Source organism: Oryx dammah, unplaced genomic scaffold (assembly GCF_014754425.2).
Source record: "Oryx dammah isolate SB20612 unplaced genomic scaffold, SCBI_Odam_1.1 HiC_scaffold_27, whole genome shotgun sequence".
NCBI lineage: Eukaryota > Metazoa > Chordata > Mammalia > Artiodactyla > Bovidae > Oryx > Oryx dammah.
This window is the reverse complement of record NW_024070211.1, coordinates 50064152-50088146: the sequence shown is the minus strand read 5'-3', so window position 1 is coordinate 50088146 and position 23995 is coordinate 50064152. Positions and strand designations below refer to the sequence as shown.

The 23995-nt window shown below is 40.1% G+C and overlaps 1 protein-coding gene across 2 annotated transcripts in view; it reads right to left on the bottom strand.

Moving 5' to 3' along the window:
- ANKRD44 (ankyrin repeat domain 44) overlaps nt 1-23995 on the bottom strand; it is a 310656-nt gene that overhangs the window by 127298 nt on the left and 159363 nt on the right. For both annotated transcript variants that reach the window (XM_040228877.1, XM_040228878.1), the window contains exons 3-4: nt 17476-17554; nt 9711-9781 (exon numbers count right to left, since the gene is read on the bottom strand). In XM_040228877.1, coding sequence (XP_040084811.1) covers nt 9711-9781; nt 17476-17554 — 150 coding nt within the window. The remainder of the gene's footprint in view (nt 1-9710; nt 9782-17475; nt 17555-23995) is intronic.

Here is a 23995-nt window from a genome sequence, read left to right as displayed (position 1 = left end):
GACCTTTGTTGGCAAAGTAATGTCTCTGCTTTTCAATATGCTATCTAGGTTGGTCATAACTTTTCTTCCATGGAGTAAGCATCTTTTAATTTCATGGCTGCAATCACCATCTGCAGTGATTTTGGAGCCCCCCAAAATAAAGTCTGACACTGTTTCCACTGTTTCCCCATCTATTTCCCATGAAGTGATGGGACCAGATGCCATGATCTTCGTTTTCTGAATGTTGAGCTTTAAGCCAACTTTTTCACTCTCCGCTTTCACTTTCATCAAGAGGCTTTTGAGTTCCTCTTCACTTTCTGCCATAAGGGTGGTATCATCTGCATATCTGAGGTTATTGATATTTCTTCCAGCAATCTTGACTCCAATCTTGACTCCAATCTTGTGCTTCTAGACCAGCATTTCTCATGATGTACTCTGCATGTAAGTTAAATAAGCAGGGTGACAATATACAGCCTTTACATACTCCTTTTCCTATTTGGAACCAGTCTGTTGTTCCATGTCCAGTTCTAACTGTTGCTTCCTGACCTGCATATAGGTTTCTCAAGAGGCAGGTCAGGTGGTCTGGTATTCCCATCTCTTTCAGAATTTTCCACATGAATGAATAACTAATTCTCTAAATAATAATATGCAAAAATTAACAAGACATTTATGTGTGTTAATGTCCCTGAGGCTGTACTCAAGTCCAGAAGAAATTTAATCTATTACTGTAAAATATTAATTGGTTGGGGCTTTTACCCTCTATCCTCTATTGACTACAGCGGTTTCATATACTGTAAGAATTGTATAAATTGCTGCCTAATTTGTTCAAATTAATCAGATTATTCTTCTAAAAATACCACTATTAAACCAAATGTGTGCTTTATCATTATAATTATTATTAAGGTACAATTATTCTAAGAACCAGTAGTATAAAGGGGAGACTTGGGGATGTGAAAGAATTCAAATTATTCAAGAACCACTGGCTCTAAACTTTGGGAATGCCAGATACTAAAATATTCCCAGATATTAATCTCAGGTCTCAAAGTATGGAATGTAGACCACATGCATCAGAATTTTCTTTTTGAACTGAGCCCAGATTTCTGGGCTCAATTATAGGCTTCATCAGAATCACTGGGGCTGAGGTTCTACAACATGTACTTTGTGTTTGTGTTTGTGTGTGTGCAGGTGACTTTATTCAAAAATTCTTTAATTGAAGTATAGTTGATTTATAATATCGTGTTAAATTGAGGTATTAGTTTGAGTGTTAGTTTGAGGCAAAGTGATTCCATTATATATATATATATATATAAGGGCCACCCTACTGGTTCAATGCTAAAGAATCTGCTCACCAATGCAAGAGACCTGGGTCAATCCTTGGGTTAGGAAGATCTCCTGGAGGAGGAAATGGCAACCCACTCCAGTAATCTTGCCTGGGAAATCCAATGGACAGAGGAGCCTAGCAGGCTACAATTCACTGGGCTTCAAAAGAGCTGGACACGACTTAGTGACTAAACAATATATATACATATGCAATTATGTGGGTGTGTGTGTATATATAGGCACACATATATATATGAAATATAATATTGGCTACACAAAATATTATAAAATATTGAGTATAGTTCCTATGCTATACAGTAGGTCCTTGTATTTATCTACTTTATATGTCATACTGTTAGAATAGGTACTTTTAACAAGCACTGCAGATTATCTGAATGCACATTAAATCTAAATACTACTCATCTACCTTCAAATAGGTTATAAGATGGTTATTTTCTACTCATTCCAGTTATAATCTATGTTCTGTATGTGATCATCTTTTTATTATTATAAAAATAATTTATGGAAAGCAACAACATTCTAGTCTCCCATATAATTTTTCCAGTTTTCTTAGTAGCATTTAGCCCAAAATGACAGTGCTTTTTAGAGGGAAGGGAAAAACATGATGTTTAAATTTTAAGCTATAAGATTTTTTTCCTACTCAGATCTGGAAAACATCTTTATACCTGTTGGACATTTGTCTGCACATATACAAAAATAGATATGCTTTATAAGTTGAACAAGTGTCCCTAGGGATGCCCACGTGATGAGAGGGCAGCAGTGTAGCACAGTGGTTAGAACAGGTTCTCTGGATACACCCTCCTCCACTCATTGGCTGTGGTGTCTTAGGCTCTGTTGCTTAACTTCTCTGAGACCACATTTCCTAAATGAGGATTAATAACAGTGTTAGACTCAGAGAGTAATTAACTCTGAGGTTAAAATGGAATAATGTACAGAAAGTGCTTAGCACATTGCCTAGCAAGCAGTAATTGCTCAATAAATGTTCATCATGACAATACTAATTTGAACACAACATTCTAATTCTACACCCCAAAGATGGGATACAATCATTTTCAATATTTCTAACCACAAAAGAGTCTCTGGGACAGAAAAGTAACAAGTGCAGCAAATCCTTTGGTACAGCCCCTCAGTTCATTATAGAAGAAAACGCATATGCAAAAGGCCAGTCACATTTGGACACAGACCATAGTAGGCTCTATGGTTTTCTACTGGTTGTGTGCTGGCTGTCTACTTGCTATCTGCCCTCAACACAATGTCTAAGAAGGGATACTTCACATCCACTTGAGGCACACACAGAACAGGCTTCTATAAACATCTGTGGAACCCCCCAGGTTTCTTTGCATTTTGTTCCTTTATACACAGCTGTTCTTTTCCAAGGAAAAACAAAAAACAAAAAAGCAGCAAGAATAAGCTAAATGGGAAATAATGTGAAATAATTTACATCAACACTCCAGATAATTCTCCCTGGCAGCCCGAAATCTTGCTCATGTATGTTATCTAGCATTGCAAAATAAATGTCTTTAATTTTTTGTAAGAGACTCTTATTTCTTCACAGTTGTGGGAGCAGTCAGAGAAAGAGAGGGATGGTTGGCAGCCTCAGGGAGTCAGTAAGAGGACAATGCTGTTTGGCTCTAATTTCCTGTTTGGTGTCTTCTCCCTGGGGATACCAGGGAGTGGGTGTGGAGTGCGGTGGAGGTAGGAGGAGGAGGGGGATTAGGCCCAGAAGGGCGTACACAACACAGCCTGGTCAGTACCAAGTAAGTCTTAAAGGTTTATCTCCACAAACCAATCTATTTTGAACAATTTTCAAGGGCTATGACAATGTCTTGATTTACCTTCTTATTTGCAGAGGAGCTTCTACAATGTCAAGCATGGGTGGGTGTTTAATCAATATTATGACCCAATACTCCTATTGCTGTAATAGGCTCAGGAAATGAATTCAGCAAATGAACATTCTTCTCCTAGTCACAGAAATCCAAACAAGAAATTTGCCTGATGGAAAGAAGGCTCAGAAATGTTGATGTACACTGATATCTCTGACTTAAACTGATAATCTGTGTTGCATACTATTTTAGGAACTCATTCTGATTTTGCAGGATCCAGTGGCTTAACTTGCTTTTAGTGCGACACTCCCATAAACAAACTTCAAGTTAGTTTATGTTCCATGCATGAAAGATGGTTGCCACCACCATTCTCTGTGCTGTGTACTAGCTCCACGTTAGCAGTTTTACAGAGAATCAGGTCAACACAGCTTAAATGGAAAACCCAATCTTTACTGAATCACTCAAAAAACAATTGTTTCCTGGGCAAGCTAGATGCTAAATATACAATGACAAACAAGGATATGCCACTCGTTGCAAAGAACTTATTAGCTAGACAATCTTTTTAAATAAAACAGAATAACAATTTCAATGATAGTTTTATATTGTTCCTTCCACGTTAGCTAAGCTAAACTACATTTTGTGGAATTCCCTCCACTGTATTGTTCCATTTAGGGTTGCCCCCTTGAGAAAGCTGCATGTTCTGGAAGGGAAACATAAAACTACAAACTAATGGCATGTTGGGTGCCAAACGCTATGGTAGCTTGTGCACAGGGCCAGTGACCAGTAGCATCATTGTGTTGGCACAGGATGGTACCAGGTTGATGCTTCTTCAGATCCTACCACATCTTCTTCAATTACTTCTATTCCTGGGCCAGGCATGTGTGAGCTCAGAGGTGAAGCACACAGCTTCTTCTGAAGGACACCCACATGGGCAATGTTGAGCAATGAGAGACAGATGGGGGCTCTAGGTTGTCCCTATTTTCCCCCATTTCATGTCTAGTTTTTCTTTTCAACTGCTGGCCCACAGTGACCTTCGGACCACACAGAAACCAAGAGGATAGCTTTACATAAATAAATAAACTTCCTCAGCAGCTCACACAATTGTGTAAGGTCTAATTCCTATAATAAATATCCGCACTTATCATGGTGGTTCTGATTCCCTGATTGAACCCTGAACCTTGAACCCTGAGAGGGATCAATTATCCATGCTTGAGATGCAAAGAGGTTTTAAAGACAATATAGGGTTTATAAGTCTTTCAAAGAAGAAATGGCATTTAATACATATTTGTGTAAGGAATATCAGTGTTTGCCAATCTAAGCAACAGACAGATATGCCCACTGAACTCATGTATCTTCTTTGGCAAGTTCTAATAGTCAAACTCCAAAAGACCAGTCCAAACCTTCTCTGGTCTTCCCACCTTGCGTATGCTTTCCCCACCTGTTATTTAGGGGAGGCATAAAATAATAGCTTTTGAACTGTGGTGTTGATGCTTTTGAACTGTGGTGTTAGAGAAGACTCTTGAGAGTTCCTTGGACTGCAAGGAGATCCAACCAATCAATCCTAAAGGAAATCAGTCCTGAATATTCATTAGAAGGACTGATACTGAAGCTGAAACTCTAATGGAAGAACCAACTCATTGGAAAAGACCCTGATGCTGGGAAAGACTGAAGGTGGGAAGAGAAGGGGATGACAGGATGAGATGGTTGGATGGCATCACTGACAATGGACATGAGTTTGAGTAGGCTCCAGGAGTTGATGATGGACAGGGAAGCCTGGCCTGCTGCAGTCCATGGGGACACACAGAGTCGGACATGACTGAGTGACTGAACTGAACTGAACTGAACTGAACTGAAAGTAATGGGTATAGGATCTAATTATAAAAAGGAGGAAGGGGATGTAGCCAAGATGGCAGAATGGGAAGCACCTGAGTTCACCTCTTCCCACAGGCATACCACAACTGCAACTACTTACAGAGCAACCATCCATGAGAATGATCTGAAGACTTATAGAAAGGATTTCCCCAATAAAAGATATAAAGAACGGACTACAACAAGAAAGATAGGAGGGGCCAAGATGTAGTGTTCGCAGGACCCATATACCTGGGTAAGAAACCCATAAATGGAAAGAATATCACAATCACAGAGGTCCTCCCCAAGGAGCGAGAGGTCTAAGCCCCACACTGTGCTCTGCAGCCTGGGATCCTGCAGCAGGAAGATGAGTCCCCAGAACTTCTGCTTTGAAAGCCAGTGGGGCTTATGTTCAGGAGAGCCAGAGAACTTAGGAAACAGACTGTTCTTAAAGAGCATGTGCAGAGGTTGTAGCTTGAGAAAAGCCTGGGTCAGACCTACTTACTATTCTTGGAGAGCCTCTTGAGAGGCAGAAGGTACCTGGATTCACTTGAGAATGAAGACACTGGTGGCATCTACTTGGGGGAGCTCATTCTACCATGATGTCAGCACTGGCAAATGCCATTTTAGAATCCTTCCAATAGCCTATTAGTACTGGGGGCTTACCTACCCACTAGCACCAGCTCCACAGCCCCCAGGCTGCACAGCCAACCACTTGCAGAGCCTACCACATCCTCCAGTGGGCCCCCAACATAAGGTAGAACCTCACAGCTAAACAAGCTTGGAGCCAGCCTTGCCTCCCAGAAAGCTCGCAGTAATTGACCTGGCTCCATCAGAGGAGGCACCCACAGCCCAGATGGGGGTACCCCTAGAGCACATAGCTCTGGTGACCAGAAGGGAAAGTGGTGTTGGATACCACAGGACATCTCCTACATAAAACCACTTCTTTAAGATCAGAAAATGTAATTGACCTACCTAGTACAGGAAAATAAACAGAGAATTAGGCAAAATGAGGAGACAGAGAAATATGTTCCAAATGAAGAAACAAGACAAAACCTCAGAAAAAGAACGAAAGTAGAGACAGCAACCTAACTGATAAAGGGTTCAAGGTAATGATCAAAAATTATCATTTTTTGATTATCAAAAAAGATGCTCAATGAACTTCAGAGAAGAATGGATGAAAACTGGGAGAATTTTAACAGAGTTAGAAAATATGAAGAAAAAACAAACAAAGCTGAAAATATACTAACTGAAATGAAAGATACACTAGAAGGAATCAACAATAGATTAGATGATACAGAGGAATAATCAGTGATCTGGAAGGGTAGTGGAAAACCCAAGCTAAACATAAAAAAGAAAAAAAGAATTAAAAAAAATAAGAATAATTTAAGAAACCTCCAGACCACATCAAGCATACTAACATTGCAATATAGGAGTCCCAGAAGGAGAAAAGAAAGAGAAAGGGGCAGAGAATTTACTTGAAGAAATAATAGCTAAAAATTTCCCTAACCTAGGGAAGGAAATAGACATCTAGAACCAAACAGAATTCCAGAGTTTCAAACAAGATGAACCCAAAGAAGTCCACATCAAGTCACACTATAACTAAAATGACAAAAAAAATGTATTTCTAAATCACTTTGCTGTAGAGCAGAAACTAGCACAACACTGTAAAACAACTATACTTCAATAAAATACAATTTTAAAAATATATTAAAATCTAAAAATTAATAGTAAGAGAAAAGCAACCAGCTATGTATAGTAAGCTGATGTTCAGCAGACACTTTGCAAGCCAGAAGGGAGCGGCACTGTATATTCAAAGCAATGAAAGGAAAAAACCTACAACTGAGAATACTCTTCCTGGCAAGGTTATCATTCAGATTTGAAGGAAAGATAAATAATTTTACAAACAAGTAAAAGCTAAAAGAATTCAGCACCACTAACCCAACCTTACAAGACATCTTAAAGGGACTTCTCCTAGTGAAAAAGAAAAGGCCACAAGTAGAAATATAAAAATTATGAAAGGAAAAATCTTATGGGTAAAGGCAAACATATATGAAAGGTAGTAGATCACTTATAAAGCTAGTAGAAAGGTCAAAACACAAAAGTAGTAAAATCATCTATATCCACAATAAGTAGTTAAGAGATATACAAAACAAAAAAATGTAAAACATGATGTTAGAATATTAAACATAACAGGGGAAAATAAAAATGTAGGGGTGTTAGAATGTGTTTAAACTTAAGAGATCACTTGATGAAAGTGAAAGAGGAGAGTGAAAAAGTTCGCTTAAAGCTCAACATTCAGAAAACTAAGATCATGGCATCTGGTCCCATCACTTCATGGGAAATAGATGGGGAAACAGTGGAAACAGTGGCAGACTTTATTTTGGGGGGCTCCAAAATCACTGCAGATGGTGATTGCAGCCATGAAATTAAAAGACACTTACCCTTTGGAAGAAAAGTTATGACCAACCTAGATAGCATATTCAAAAGCAGAGATATTACTTTGCCAACAAAGGTCCCTCTGGTCAAGGCTATGGTTTTTTCAGTATGGATGTGAGAGTTGGACTGTGAAGAAGGCTGAGCGCCAAAGAATTGATGCTTTTGAACTGTGGTGTTGGAGAAGACTCTTGAGAGTCCCTTGGACTGCAAAGAGATCCAACCAGTCCATTCTGAAGGAGATCAGTCCTGGGATTTCTTTGGAAGGAATAATGCTAAAGCTGAAACTCCAGTACTTTGGCCACCTCATGTGAAGAGTTAACTCATTGGAAAAGACTCTGATGCTGGGAGGGATTGGGGGCAGGAGGAGAAGGGGATGACAGAGGATGAGATGGCTGGATGGCATCACCGACTCGATGGACTTGAGTCTGAGTGAACTCCGGGAGTTGGTGATGGACAGGGAGGCCTGGCGTGCTGCGATTCATGGGGTTGCAAAGAGTCGGACATGACTGAGCGACTGAACTGAACTGAATATATGTGTGTGTGTATATATATATACACACATACATATAACTTAGGTTCTCAATATATATGTGTGAATATATATATATATATATATATGCATGCTCAGTTTCAGTTGTATCTGACTCTTTGCAACTCTATGGATTGTAGCCTGCCAGACTCCTTTGTCCATGGGATTCAGGCAAGAATACTGAAGTGTGTTGCAATGCCCTTCTCCAGGGGATGTTCCAGACCTAGGATCAAACCCACGTCTTTTATGTCTCCTGCACTGGGAGGTAGTTCCTTACCACTAGTGCCACTTGGAAAGATCCATACATATATAAAACTTGAGATCATCAATATAAATGTGTGTGTGTGTGTATAGATAGTAACCACAAACAAAGAACCTATAATGTTCCATGTGCTCAGTCACTCAGCTGTGTCTTACTCTTTGTGACCCTATGGACTGTAGCCCAGTAGGCTCCTATGTTCATGGGATTGTTCAGGCAAGAATACTGGAGTGGGTTGCCATTTCCTCCTCCAGGGGTTCTTCCAACCCAGGGATCAAACTTGCATCCCCTATGTCTCCTGCATTGGAAGGCAGATTCTTTACCACTGAGCAACTTGGGAAGCCCCAAAACCTATAATAGATACATATAAAAAAACAGAAAAAAATCTGAAGAGTCAATATAGGCATCAAATCACAATGGAAGAGAACAAAAGAAGAAGAAGAAAAAAAACTACAAAACAACCAAAGCAATTAATGGAATGGCAGGAACACATCTATCAATAATTACTTTAAATGTAAATAGACAAATATTCCAATTAAAAGACATATTTGCCATCCTCACCCAAATTTCCAGCATTCAAAATAAAATTATTTCCTGAGCACCTACAATATACCAGGCTTAGGATACATCAAGAAACAAAAAACAGATCCCTACTGTCATGGTGCTTACATTTCGGTGACATATTTACCAAACTCGGCACTTTCAAACAGAACTGATTCACTTCCCTGCCCCTTGCTCCTTCGCCTGGCCTTCCCAGTTAACGATGTCACCATTCACCCAGGGGCTTCTTTGCCATCTCACCTTCACTTGTTCCAAACCCTGTCAGGTTTACACTTATCTCGGCTTGTCAACACTCCCCACTGCTCAGAGGACACCCAGGATTCTGCTACTTGACCCAGCCTCTACTGTCAGACTTATCTTCTACTATACCCTGTGTTCCAGCTACATCGAACTGAACCCACCATTGTTCACAGCCATGACCCTTGTTCTTCAGCATGTTTGTTCTCCTGCCTCAGCCCTCTCTCCTTTTCCTGGCCTGGTAAACCTCTGCTGCTGCTGCTGCTGCTGCTAAGTCACTTCAGTCGTGTCCGACTCTGTGCCACCCCATAGATGGCAGCCATCCTCTAAGGACTAGCTTAACTGACGTTTCTTCTTGGAAGACTTCATCTATTCAAGAAGACAGTTATTTGCTTCTTCCTCCAATTCAGTTATGATACTGTACTGATCCGCTTACCTGCTTGCATTCCATCCAGACTGATAACTCACTGAAGTCAAGGATGATGCCATCTTGGACCACCCCAGGCAGCCCCTAACACCATGCCTGGCATGCAGGAGGTACTTAAATAAACAGCTGTTCAATTTGGTAGCCCTCTCGCATTAGAGGTTTTGCTTTAGAGCCTTTTGCTCACCAGTGAGAATCCCTAATTCAGCAGAAAGCATTTTTCTCTTTCTAGAAACTGGAGGTTCTAGATTAAATAAGATAATCACTCACTTCACTTCTGGAGGCAACAGCCCGGTGCAACGGGGTCAGCCACATGTTGTCCTTGGCATTCACACGAGCTCCTGGAACCAAACAGCACAGGTTAGAGGCATAATACAGTCAGGGCAAGTTCTGCTGATGCGAAGTCAGATGCTGTATCCTGTGCTCTTGTTTGTCTGGTACAAACAACACATTTTGTTTGTTTCTTGTTTTTTCTTTGTATCAATCATGTGCTTTCTGGCCAGACAGGAGGCGATACTGAGTCTAGCAGAAGAAGCAAGATCATGAGCTTAGAATGTCACAAGAATTAGGTTAAGACTAGAAGAGAGATAACAGTGTCTCCCTGGGTAGGAGATACAGTTTTAAGAAAGCTGAGATTCTCCAGAACTTTAGAAATATAGGTTCTGAAGAATGGAGAACTTCTCAAGGCTGTGGATATATGTATATGTGCTCCTGAATACAATATATATTCCTGAATATAAACTATATAATCACATGCATTATTTTATTTTTAGTCATTAAGCATATTTATCTCACAGGGCAGACATCCTTCTCAACAAATTATTAGGGAAGAGCAGTATTTTAACAAATGTATATTATACTAGAAGCCAGTGAGATGTCAAACAAATTTGTAAAATTGAGTTCTGATGAGACTTGATCTGGCTAAAGGGATTAGCAGAAATCCATTTTATCCAAGACCCTAATTATTTCTCTGGAACTAGCCACATATTTCAGTAGGAAAAAGCCAGCTTCCATGGGAGCTTTTGAACAGACACCACATGAAGCCTCTGTGGGCTGTTCACAACTCCCTCACACTATGGGGTGGGCAGATAGGGTAACACAGCCATGTCTCCTCAGCCGAACTAGTTTGAACCAGAGCTGTAAAAACTGCCTATTACCATGAACAGCAAAAGACCTATTTTACTTCATGTTTTTTTAATCATAAGAGTAATACATGAATGTATTCTTCTCTTAAAAGATAGATTGTTATAGATTTAGGTAAAGTCCCTTCGAGAATCACCCCCAATGCTGGACTCTCTTCACTTCCTGAAGAAAACTACTACTCTGAGTTGGTATATGAGATTCTGATTTATGTCTTAGATACAAATATGTGTACTTGTAGAAAATATTTCCAATATTTCACTGTAAACAATGCTGCTATGAACATCCATAAAATGACTCTATGCAAGTGTGTAAGTATTTTTCTAGGATACATAATTAGAAATGGACCTTCTGTGTCACTGACCATGCACTTTTGGTTTTAACAGTTTCAACTCTTCAAAGTGTGCCAATTTATACACTCACAGTGTATGACTGCTTTATTTCCTCACATTTTCATCAATACTTGATATTATCTGTTATTTATTATTATTATTCAAGGAATATGCATAACAATCTCTTTGAGTTCTTCTCCAGAACTGGGGTCACCACTCAAGTGGAGGATGGTAACTTCAGGTTGAGCACAAGATTCCTGGAGCACTGTCCAATTGCCTCACCACCAACCAATCAGAAGAAAGTCACACAGTCTGCAGCCCTCATTCCAAATGTTGCCTTCCTCTTCTGGGGACTGCTGCTGCTGCTGCTAAGTCGCTTCAGTCATGTCCAACTCTGTGCAACCCCATAGACGGGGGCCCACTGTCTCTGGGATTCTCCAGGCAAGAACACTGGAGTGGGCTGCCACTTTCTTCTCCAATGCATGAAAGTGAAAAGTGAAAGTGAAGTCGCTCAGTCATGCCCAACTCTTAGCGACCCCATGGACTGCAGCCTACCAGGCTCCTCCGTCCATGGGATTTTCCAGGCAAGAGTACTAGAGTGGGTGCCATTGCCTTCTCCGCTTCTGGGGACTGGTGATGACCGATTAGGCCTCCTGTTTGGCCCCTGTCTGTTTGGACCCTGACTGGGTCCAACAGTTTTGGGCTAAACTGCTGTTACGACAAGAGCTTCCCAGGTGGCACTAGTGGTAAAGAACCCGTCTGCCAATGCAGGCGACACAGGAGATGTGGGTTCAGTCCCTAGGTCGGGAAGATCCCCTGGAGGAGGAAATGGCAACCCACTCCTATATTCTTGCCTGGAGAATCCCATGGACAGAGGAGCCTGCTGGGCTCCAGTCCAAAGGATCACAAAGAATTGGATACAACTGAAGTGACTGTGCACATCAGTTACTTAAAATACTGCAAATCTGATTGGAAGAAAATGGTCTTACATTTCTGTGTTGCCTATTTAACAATGAGATTGGGCATCTTCTAATATGTTTGTTTATTAGCCACTTGTAATTCATTCCCTGAGAACTGTTTATTTATATTCTTTGCCTATTCCCCCTATTTTTCTTATAATTTATATGTATACATTTATACTGTAGTTACTGTTATTACTGTTTATGTATTCTAAAATTCTTAAAAAAATGTTTTATGTATATTCAAATGTGGCTTTTAATATCAAAATTCTTTTAAGGAGAAAAATGCCACTGAGCTTGCTGGGTAACATAAAGCAACATACACCCCCATGTGTAACAAACACCAGCACTGTGTTCATGCAGCTTTGGACTCACTTGAGAAATTGAAAGATAATTAGAAATCTAGGGAGTAGATTCAGTCACTGTGTAAGCCTTCCATTCCTCCACTAATCCTCCTCCACAAGGTTGAAGAGGCAGCTGCCAGGGAAACCACCTCTCCCAGAACAACAAAATTATTATGACAAAAGCAGAGTTATCTGAATGGGCATGTGTATTTCATCAGTGTCATCTCGTGAGACTGGCTTCCTCATCCTCTTCCTCTGTCTATCGGAGAGTCTTGTTTACATGTCAGAGGGAGATGTCAGATAGCTTGAGTTGAATATTTATAACTGATTTTCTAAAGGAAGCTTCTTGTTATTTACCTGCCTGTCAGGCACCATTGTGCACTGAAGGACACAGAGTCAGCATGTCTAATGATTTAAAGGCAAATGCTTTTTCCCCCAAGCACGTTTTAAAAAAAATTTTTTAAAGCACCAGGTTATACTGATTCTCCAGAAACCAAGACCTAATTAAAAGTTATCAGGTATGAAATCTAATTACAAATTAAACATCTTTTAAAAAAAATATTATCCCTACTACCGCTTGATTTTATTTTCATAGATAATAGGAGTAAAGAGAACTCTGAGCATATTTTCAGAGGCAAAATTTCTGTTCTTCTCACCATGTCATCTAGAAACAAGTAGGACAAAGAAAAAAGATAGATCAAATGACTAAAAATCTTATAGGCCAGCGAGAACAATTGATTCTTAAGCCAATGTCTGGCTTTTAATTATAGAAATAAGTATGAAAGAAAGATCACATAAAATATGATTATAATACATATAATCATATGCTATTGATTTTCTAAAAAACAAACAGACCAAATCTCATTATAGCCCAGGAGCACTGTCCTGCAAAGCAATGACCTAAGAAGAGTATATGATAATTCCAAATATGTGGCAATTGCTCAAAACATTTTAAAAACTCCCCTTGGAGTTGCCTTTGGGGTCAGTTTATATGCCTATGACCAAATGGCCCATTACTTTATAATCACACTACATTGAAGACCAAAATCAGCATTGCCTCACTTAATTACTCCTCTTTTTCTAGATCCCCCCCAAAATCAAATCCAGCCTCAAAGGATGAATATTTGTTATGCATGAAAGAATCAAAAGAATGACCTGCCACCAGCTCTGGAGGCAATTTGCATTGGGAGTGGTAATCACATTTTGAAAAATCACAGGAAATAATTTCATAGGAATACCACTTGTTTGGTGGCCTACATTCTAATTTATTTTTTTTAATTAACAGTTACAACTCACAAACACTCACATGTGACAGGGTGTGTAATCCCGGTTTTCTTCCTTCAGCTCAGAACTCTCTCTCTAACCCTGTGTGTTTCCAGAATTTCTCTACAAGGTCTTGTTACTATGGCTGTTTCTCTGAGTGCTCTGCTCTCTATATCTCAACACTAGTCTCTTAGCTACTGATTGGTTCACACTGATCTCATTCACATATCTCCAGGCAAATGATTTAACAAGCTCTTGACCTTCTCTCTGCCTTAATCCTGACTCGGTCAGTTCCAAAACAGAAGCTACAAGCAGGTGGTGAAAATAAAGCCAGAAGCAGTTATAACAAGAGGAAATCTGCAAGGCCTGAATTCCTTGCTGTCTACTCAGAGACACTCAGGGTTCCATCTGCCTAGCTAACAAAAGATAATGTCAGTAGGAATTCAGTGGGCTTGAGTTACACTATGCTCTGTAAGTTAATACAACAATGGAGAACACAGCTGTAATGGGAGACTCTGGCAAAGTCAAATGATTTGTCCAACATGGGAATCATTAGCACCTCATTCATTATTAAACTGGAAAACAACTTGGTTGGATTCCCTAAAGGGTCAGCTGCCAGATGTAAGTCTAGAGATGAAATCACTGCTCTTGCAATGATATTTGTTTAGGAATATACTACATAAAATGAACAAAGAACCTTTCAGGGAAATTAAAACCATGAGAATTTCAAGAGTTTGCTAAGTTTCCACAGTTGAGTAAAATTCCTAAAGAACCTTCACAATTCTCTTCCGTATCCTAAGTCTTCCTAATTTGATGAGGGAAGGAGGAAAAATTCCATAGCATGTGCCACCTGAAATTATACTAGAGGCATTAATAACTCAGTGATTCTTCCAAGATGACTGGGCTAAGGAAACAGATCATGAGATACAGAACAGTTTCTCCTGGCTCTGAATGAGCCCTGTTTAAAAGAGGCTGGGGTGCTCCATGCCCACATAAAGGAGAGGTGAAACTAAGTCTCTTGATTATCAGACCCTAGATGCCTGGGAGAAAATAGATGGATCACCTCCATGCTGAAGAATTAAAACCTTCCCCTTCAAATGTAGAAAAACAAACAAACCAACACACAAAAAAAGCATAGCTGGGGATATAAGACAAAGTTCTAAATTTGCAGTCATGAACCAAACATTCCTCTGAGAACCCTGAGCTGTGTCTTAAAACAACATTTAGAAGGTAGGTAGAGCTTGCTGGGATCATTAGGTCTCATACCAAAAAAGTCTATCTTGCACCTCCACCAATTCTGCCTACAATTTTCTATGGGCCAAATTTCTATTGCTGGGGCAACCAGCCAGGTGTGCACTGGCTCTTAGCCACAGACTGGGCCAGTGCCAAACACTACATATTGTTTGGAACACAGCCTTGAAACATCTTTAGAATTATCAGAAGGAAGGCCTGTTCTCAACAGCACAAAAAGTACTCCACGAAATCTAACCTAACCTCCATGAGACTGTGAGAAGCATGGAGCACAAGCATTGCAAGGCATAGAATACTTGTTTCCTGAGAAAAGCTACCTCAAGAACACAACCACAACAAAAATAAGGGCAATGTGAATCTTCCTTGTGCATCACACACCATTCTTTTTCAGTGTTCTCCATACCTGCTCCAATACTGTATCAGTTCCTATCTTTGCATAGCTGACTTTGGAATTCTACAATTTCCCTTTACTACTGCAGACAAAGGCAAAACCTTATTATTGGCCTTTTGCATAGTCTCTGGGCAGTGGCATTTCCTCCAGATTTGAATCTCCCCAAACCAAGATGCAGGTTAGGAAGCAACAGTTAGAACTGGACATGGAACAACAGACTGGTTCCAAATAGGAAAAGGAATATGTAAAGGCTGTATATTGTCACCTTGCTTATTTAACTTATATGCAGAGTACATCATGAGAAATGCTAGGCTGGAAGAAGCACAAGCTGGAATCAAGATTGCCGGGAGAAATATCAATAACCTCAGATATGCAGATGACACCACCCTTATGGCAGAAAGTGAAGAGGAGCTAAAAAGCCTCTTGATGAAAGTGAAAGAGGAGAGTGAAAAAGTTCGCTTAAAGCTCAACATTTAGAAAACGAAGATCATGGCATCTGGTCCCATCACTTCATGGCAAATAGATGGGGAAACAGTGGAAACAGTGTCAGACTTTATTTTAGGGGGCTCCAAAATCACTGCAGATGGTGACCACAGCCATGAAATTAAAAGACACTTACTCCTTGGAAGGAAAGTTATGACCAACCTAGATAACATATTGAAAAGCAGAGACATTACTTTGCCAGCAAAGGTCCGTCTAGTCAAGGCTATGTTTTTTTCCTGTGGTCATATATGGATGTGAGAGTTGGACTGTGAAGAAAGCTGAGCACCGAAGAATTGATGCTTTTGAACTGTGGTGTTGGAGAAGACTCTTGAGAGTCCCTTGGACTGCAAGGAGATCCAACCAGTCCATTCTAAAGGAGATCAGTCCTGGATGTTCATTGGAAGGACTGAGGCTAAAGCTGAAACTCCAGTACTTTGGCCACCTCATGTGAAGAGTTAACTCATTGGAAAAGACTGATGCTGGGAGGGATTGAGGGCAGGAGGAGAAGCGGACGACAGAGGATGAGATGGCTGGATGGCATCACCGACTCGATGGACATGAGTTTGGGTGAACTCTAGGAGTTGGTGATGGACAGGAAGGCCTGGCGTGCTGCAGTTCATGGGCTTGCAAAGAGTTGGACACGACCGAGTGACTGAACTGAACTGAAACCAAAAGAAGGAAGAAGAAAGCCAGATAGCCTGCATGTAATCCACACTGAGACTCATGCACAAGCTTAGATCCATTCCAGGGATTTGTCCAGCAAATACTCAAAGGAGAAAGCACATGCTGGTTTTGGGTGAGATGTACCAAGTAAAGGTGCTTACACATTGTTTGGTCATGCAATCATGTCCGACTCATTGAAATCCTATGGACTGTAGCCCGCCAGGCTCTTCTGTCCATGGGAGTTTTCCAGGTGAGAACACTGGAGTGGGCTGCCATTTCCTCCCCAGGGGATCTTCCCGACACAGGGATCGAACCCACGTCTTCTGCACTCCTATACTGACTGGCAGACTCTTTACCACTGAGCCACCTGGGATTCCCGCCAAGTACATAGGTTTCCAAAAATGAAAACACTGGCATTTTAAAATCTGATGAAATATTTAAAATACACAGAAAAATAAAGAGAACAGTATCACAAAGACCAGTATGACCACAACATGTGCTGGCCATATATTTACTCCCAATTTTTAAAAAAAGAAGTATTTTACAGAATTACTATCTCTTTTATACCCTCCCCTGAAAACATCTCTTACTCTATTTGTCTCCTCAGAAGTAACTACTATCCAGAAACTGATGTTTCATTTTTTCTCATATTTTTATGCTTTGATTACATTATAGTCATGTATCTAACCTAACCTCCATGAGGTTAAGTTAAACAAAGTAGTACTGTTTTGCAATGCAATTTCAGTTCAGTTCAGTCGCTCAGTCATGTCCGACTCTTTGTGACCCCATGAACTGTAGCACGCCAGGCCTCCCTGTCCAATGCAATTTAAAAATATGTAAATACACACACATATCTATGTGTATTCATGTAGATTTAAAGGAATCCATTTTCCTTCTTTAATTTTTTACAATGAAAGAAACAGATATCCAAATGTACAGAATGCATCCACAATACTGGGCCTGACTACTTGTTAAGATGGTCAGGAATCAGACTTTCAAAGCAACATTAAAAAGTTTTACTGGAGAAGTCATTTTTCAATAAGAAGAATGTCTTGTATTACCCCTTGTCTACTGACAAAATCAATGACCAAATAAATGTCCACAAGCACAATAAAGAAACTTTTTTGGGTTCTTTGTAGCAGTCAATCTAGTAAACTGGTTATTTAAATTTTCACATGCCATTGACTTTTAAGTACAGCTGATATTTACCTGACAGAATCAGGAGTTCAATTATCTCTGCATCTCCCAGAAACGCAGCCACATGAAGTGGGGTTCGCTTCTCAGAATCCTGAAACAATGGCAAAGATAAACAAGTCAGTACCAGCCGGAGGTGCCTTTGGTAGATACAGTATAACATGTCACTTACTTACTCCATCTGTTCAGAGGAGTGCTGGTTACACATTTCTCTCAGCATCTCCCCCAGTCACAGGAAGGAAAGACCCCCATTTCTGTGTCTGTATGTTGTATTTGCCTCATTGCTCCTTTTATTAGAGCCCAGCTCAGGTCAAGGATGGCCCATTGTGCACTGGATGATGAAATAATTTATCTTTAAACCTTCAGCATGGGTAAAAAAATTTCAAAGCTTTTGGCTATCTCAACAGTACAGTTCAAAGCTTTCAATGACTTATTTTCTAAGAAAACCTAGTGACACTATTCACAAGGACATGAAATATAAATACAATTATTTTCCATTACTGCTGCTTAGACCACTGCCCATTCATGTAATGCTTATTGAATGCCTACTGTGTGTCAGGAACCAGGTTCTGGGGACAGAGGGGTGACTATGACTTCATGCCTTCATGAAACTTACAATCAAGTGGGAAGGCTGATAATAGTCAGGTAACCTAATGACACATGAGATCCTTTCAGATGGTGATAAAGACTATAACAAAATTAAAACAGGATAATGAGATCAAGTGACTGTGAAGATGGGAATAAGATTCCTTAGAGTAGTTGAGTAAGGCCTTTCTGAGGGTGCTGACACTGAAGCTGAGAGCTGAGGCAGATACTACTAACTCTGTTGTACAGATGAGAAACTATGGCTCAAATAAATTAAGAAATGTCCTCAAGACTCCACAGGTATATAGCAGAGTCAAGATTAGACCTTCACCTGTCAGATTCCAGACTAAGTCCTTTGCATGGCTGTGAGGCAGCATGATAACAGGCAGGGGAAAAAAAATACTGCTTCCCCATCTGTAAACTGGAGATAATACCTCCCTAGAGGACTGATAAGATCATTCAAGACAATGTAAGTAAATAAGTCCTCGGTAGGTATGAGGCTTGGTGCAAGCACAGCAAGTGCTCCATGGTAGCCATTGTTGTCACAGCATAGATAGTTGTGGGGTACTGTAACCCAGAAGGAACCTATGGGGCCTTCCCAGGACAGAACCCCCGTCCGATCCTCTACCTGCCTTGTCTGTAGAAACACTTTAGCTTCCAAGGCTTTCCCCTAGTTTCAAAGAACAAATTTAATCAAAATGAGAAAATGCAGGAACAAAGAAAAGAGAAAATAATACAGACATTCAACAAAATCTAGAACCTTTAGTTCCTCCTCGAGGGCTATAGATAATATCCTGAGCCACATCCTTGAGTTGTTTTACAGATACTGAAACCTCCACCAAGAGGAAGAAGTTAACTGCATGCTGACATAAGCATGTAGATCCCAAACAAGTTGGAACCAGAATGTTGAGGATGCTGACACCCAATTACCTCACCACCAACCAACCAGAAGAATGGCCATAAGCTGATCATACACCCCAAAACCCTCTCCATCACCCTGACTTTAAAAACCTTTCCCTGAAAGCCATCAAGGAGTTCAGGAGTTTAGAGCATCCGTCGCCCATACTCCTTGCTTGGCCTTGCAATAAACACTGCATGTTCTTTCACCACAATCCAGTATCAGTAGATTGTCTTCACTGCACGCAGGCGAGCAGAACCAAGTTTAGTTCAGTAACAACATCTTCCCTCGAAGACTGAGAACTCTCATAGAGTACAGAACAGGTCTTACCTCTCTCCCTATAGTAGCACCATACTAGGTGAAGAAATGAAGTGAAATTCACTCAGTCATGTTCAACTCATTGCGACCCCATGGACTATACAGTCCATGGAATTCTCCAGGCCAGAATACTGGAGTGGGTAACCTTTCCCTTCTCCAGGGGATCTTTCCAACCGAGGGATCGAACCCAGGTCTCCTGCATTGCAGGTGGATTCTTTACCAGCAGAGCCACAGGGAAAGTCCATACTAGGTGCTCAGCATAAACTGACCAAACTCAACTAGTCTACATGCATGGCCTCTGCTACAAACTTTCAGTAGCTATCCTATAACAAAGGTAACCAAAACCTATGCACCATCTTGGCGGTTTCTCCAGAAACTAGGATGCATTTTAGTATTGACATTTGTAGTCATTATTGATTTTAATCATCATTCCTATCACTGCTTGATTAGACAATATACCTAATAGCCCTTGAAGCCCAAGGATGTTATTTTGTTTTCTGACAGTTCAGGTTTTCTGCTCTCAGTCTCTTTCAGACTATAGCTTTTAGGCATTTCATGACTCACTAATATCTAAAACAGATGGCGGGCAAGGAACAAGACAAGAACTGATCTTCAAGCCAGCCTATTTGTTAGGAGGTCTGGTAAACAGGTTTTATGAAGAGATTAACTAACTTTTCAGTGGGTCAAAACAGGGGGTTTGAATTCACTGGGAATTTATGTTGTCTATGTATGCTGCAGGCAATCACTACATATAAGAGAAAGTAGGGCAGTCACGTTACTATTTCATATTAGATAATGATATACCTTAGAAAAGGACTTCCCTGGTAGCTTAGTCAGTTAAGAGATCACCTGCAATGCAGCAGACCCAGGTTTAGTCCCCGGGTTGGGAACATCCCCTGGAGAGGGAAATGGCAACCCGCTACAGTATTCTTGCCTGGAGAATTCCATGAATGTAGGAGCCCAGCAGGCTACAGCCCATGGAATCACAGAGTCAGACAGGACTGAGCCACTAACACTATTGTAACACTATGGCTTAGAAAATTCAGTAAGATATAAAACCACGGTTAACCCTCTTATTGCCATATCATTCTGTGAAAATAAAGATTCAATGTTTAAAAGCATATTTGCTTATTTGAGAATCAAGTATTAATTTATACAGTGAACTATACAAATAACTGAGATCAGACTTTCACAAATGTCTTCTATTTCTTCTACTGATGTTTCTATAAGCACTTTCCTTTTTAGCTTTATATTCTCTTTGAATCCTCTATAATAACTGAAAAGTATCTATTGGGCCCTAGGATAAAAGTTATATAATTATATGTTCATTCATAAATTGAACTGGTTCCAGAGTTTGGTTCAACAAATTAAACCTCACCTAAGTTATTTAAACAAGGACTAACCCAACCCAAATTATGACTTTAATTTGACCTGAAGTGAAGTCAATGCTCTGTTTGAGAACTTGGCCTCAAACAAAAGCCAAAAAATACCAATATTCAAATCTGGTTGGTCCATCATTATATAACAGGTTTTACTCATCCTGTAGGTCCTTTTATGATATGACTTGTTCAAATTTAAGTTTTTATATTATAATATGGGTGTGTTACATAAGATCATGCTGTAAAAACTCCTTGATCATAAATCCTATTTTTCCTCTTTTAATATGCATTTAAAGGTTTCCTATAGCTTTCTGAACACCTATGCCAACTGATACTCTCCTTCAGTGACAAGCCATAAACAGGCAACAGCAGAGAAGATCTATATTCAGGCAGTAGTTCTTCGGTTCACTGAAGCAGCAGAATCATATAAACAATTTCATGTGTTATTAAGACCTTACCCAAAATAACAATGCATTACTACTATTGACCAAGGGTTGCCAACACCTGCTCTCCAGCAAGGAGCCTGAGAGATGTACAGGATCATAAGTTGAGGGATGAATAACAGAGTCACATCCATCACCACACCCAACGAGGTGAAACCAGCCAGAAGTTGCAGTTCATCCTCTAAGTAAAAGGCCACTCTACTTGTCATAAACTAGATACATGGAGTAGGAGATGGAATGGTAGAAGGAGAGGGAAGGCTCCTCTCCTACCGTCTACCATTTTCCCTTCTACCAAGGGGAAAAGAAAATGCCAATAATAATACTAGTAAAAATAGGTCATTGGCCAATGATTATCCCTATGGTATCTAAAAGAAGAAACAAAACCCATCTGGTACTGATGCAGTGCTTTTAATTTTTTTTCATAATTTTTTCTCATCTATTCTATTACTTAAATCTTATAACATCCATATCAGGCGAGACACATCTTTCAGAACTTTGTTGTTAAGCCTTGCTACCACCATTTAAAAGATATGGACTCTGAGCCCTTGGATATGTTGTATGACTTGTCCAACACAACATTGTAAAGCAATTATTATCCAATTAAAAACAGATTATAGGACTTCAGTTTGTTAGCCTCTGTTCCAGATGTCTAGGAGACATCAGCAGTCATCCTTTTGTGTCCTATGGGTCGTAGCCCACACACAGAAACCTTGCTTACAAAATGTAGGGTGTACATCTACCAAGAGCAAAAGATCTGAACAATGAAAAAGCAATTTAAACATAAAATTCAAACACAAACCAAAAAAATGGAGGTGAGGACATCATCATAGAAGTTGCCTTGATAGTCAAAAAAACTTTCCCTTATAGTCCATAAGAAATTCTGGGAAAACGTGACAAACACATAGTAAATGTTCATTCAAATGAGCTTGCAAAAGTTAAATGGTCTGGGGCAAGAGAACCAAAGGTGGAAGCACATGAGCTTATTACCCTGCAGGGAGAAGCCATACTCCAGGGGCTTGGGACTGAACACTCGCTCTGGGATGGAAGGTGATGTGGAGAACTGAAACTGGAAGACCTAGAAAGTGGTCTTGAAGAAAGATTCCTAAAGAACAATGGTGGGCTCCAGAAAAAGCTAAACACTCCCTGGGCAGATGGCAAAGCAATGCCTTGGCCTAGATTCTTAGTGGAAGAATAAAAGTGTCTCCACTGAGCATGTGTATCCCCAGAGTCTGCCCTCCTGTGGTTTCAGGATTTGAAGAATACTGGAGTGGATTGCCATTTCCTACCCCAGGGAATCTTCCCAACCCAGGGATCAAACCCTCATCTCTTTTGTCTCCTGCATTGGCAGGTGGATTCTTTACCACTAGCACCACCTGGGAAGCCCTCTGTATAGTCTAGAAACTTTTGAGCTGGAAAATAGTTATAAAAATTGGTTCTAGGCCAAGGATACCCTGATGGTGCCAAGAAGGAAAAACATCTATCTAGAGAGATGTGTCCTTGATCCAGGTAACCCAGGATTCCCACAGACTAAAACTTCACTGAAAGCAAGCTCACAAACCACAGACCTATGTAGAAACAACTAATTTCCCATAAGCCAGGGTCAGCAGGCATACCAACCAGCAAGAGCTTGATATAATAGAAGAATCAGACAGAGATACAAACAATGTTTAAAATCATTGAAACATGAAGGACAAAGCCCAAGGGAGAAAATAAAGCCTTATGTATTTTTGACTGAACAAAATTTGGGGGAACAGGTATGAAGGAAGAATTATAGGAAGCAGTACAAATGATGTTAGAAACCATCTAAGACTTTGATTTTAAGAGAGATGAAAACAGAAGACTTGAAAAAAATTGAAGAAGGATAAAATTAGAACAGTGACTTTGGAATATGTTTTACCACCATATATTCAGCCATATTTTCTAGGTACAGACATATATTGAGAAGGTATTATCTTCCAGACACTGTGATAGATGTTATTAATAGAAATTCAAAATTTGAAACATCCAGCCATCACCATAAAGACACTTACATCCAGTAACTAGTTTGCAAATTTAAACAATCAGAAAAAAAAAAAAGCAGGGACATGGTAATTTGATATTTGTGATGTTAAAAGATTTATGAAAATTACCAAATGCACTGAGACAAAGTGTTAGTCACTCAATCATATCAGACTCTTTGCAATGCTATAGAGTGTAGTTCACCAGGCTCCTCTGTCCCTGGAATTCTCCAGGCAAGAATTCTAGAGTGGGTTGCCATCTTTCTCCAGGGGATCTTCCTGACCCAGGTATCAAACCCAGATCTCCTGCACTGCAGGCAGATTCTTTACCATCTGAGCCACGAGGGAATCCCACTGAGACTAATGTTGTAGTAAATATTGTCCCAAAACCTATTCAATTCTGACCAAGCCCAGCACAAAAAGTCTAAACAGACATGAAAAAAATCTCTTTTGAACTGGGACATGAATACATTTTGCCCAGGACTCTCAAGAAGCCCTACTGGCTCCTGCTCAATATGAACTTTGGAAGCCCTGAGCCAGACTTCCAGTTCAGTCACAGAGCCCAGCTGATATTTTATAGACTGCCTTGGGGTAGTTTCTGGATCAAAACTAGAATCCAGGACCAGACTAGGACAAGAGTAGCCTTCAGGCATTGTAGCCAAGCTACATGTTTTGCACTATTTGCATACATTCTATCTGTTGTCCAAGTGGACTTTCTGAGATGACCAACAGTTAATAAATGGTTGTGTAGGTCTTTACAACACCCAGGAACACAGAGGAGAAAACAACTCAAAAGCAAGCACACATCAGAAATAAACACAAAAATAAACTCAAAATGGATTAAAGACCTAAATATAAAATCAGAAACTATAAAACTCTTAGAGGAAAACATGGGCAAAACACTCTCCAACATAA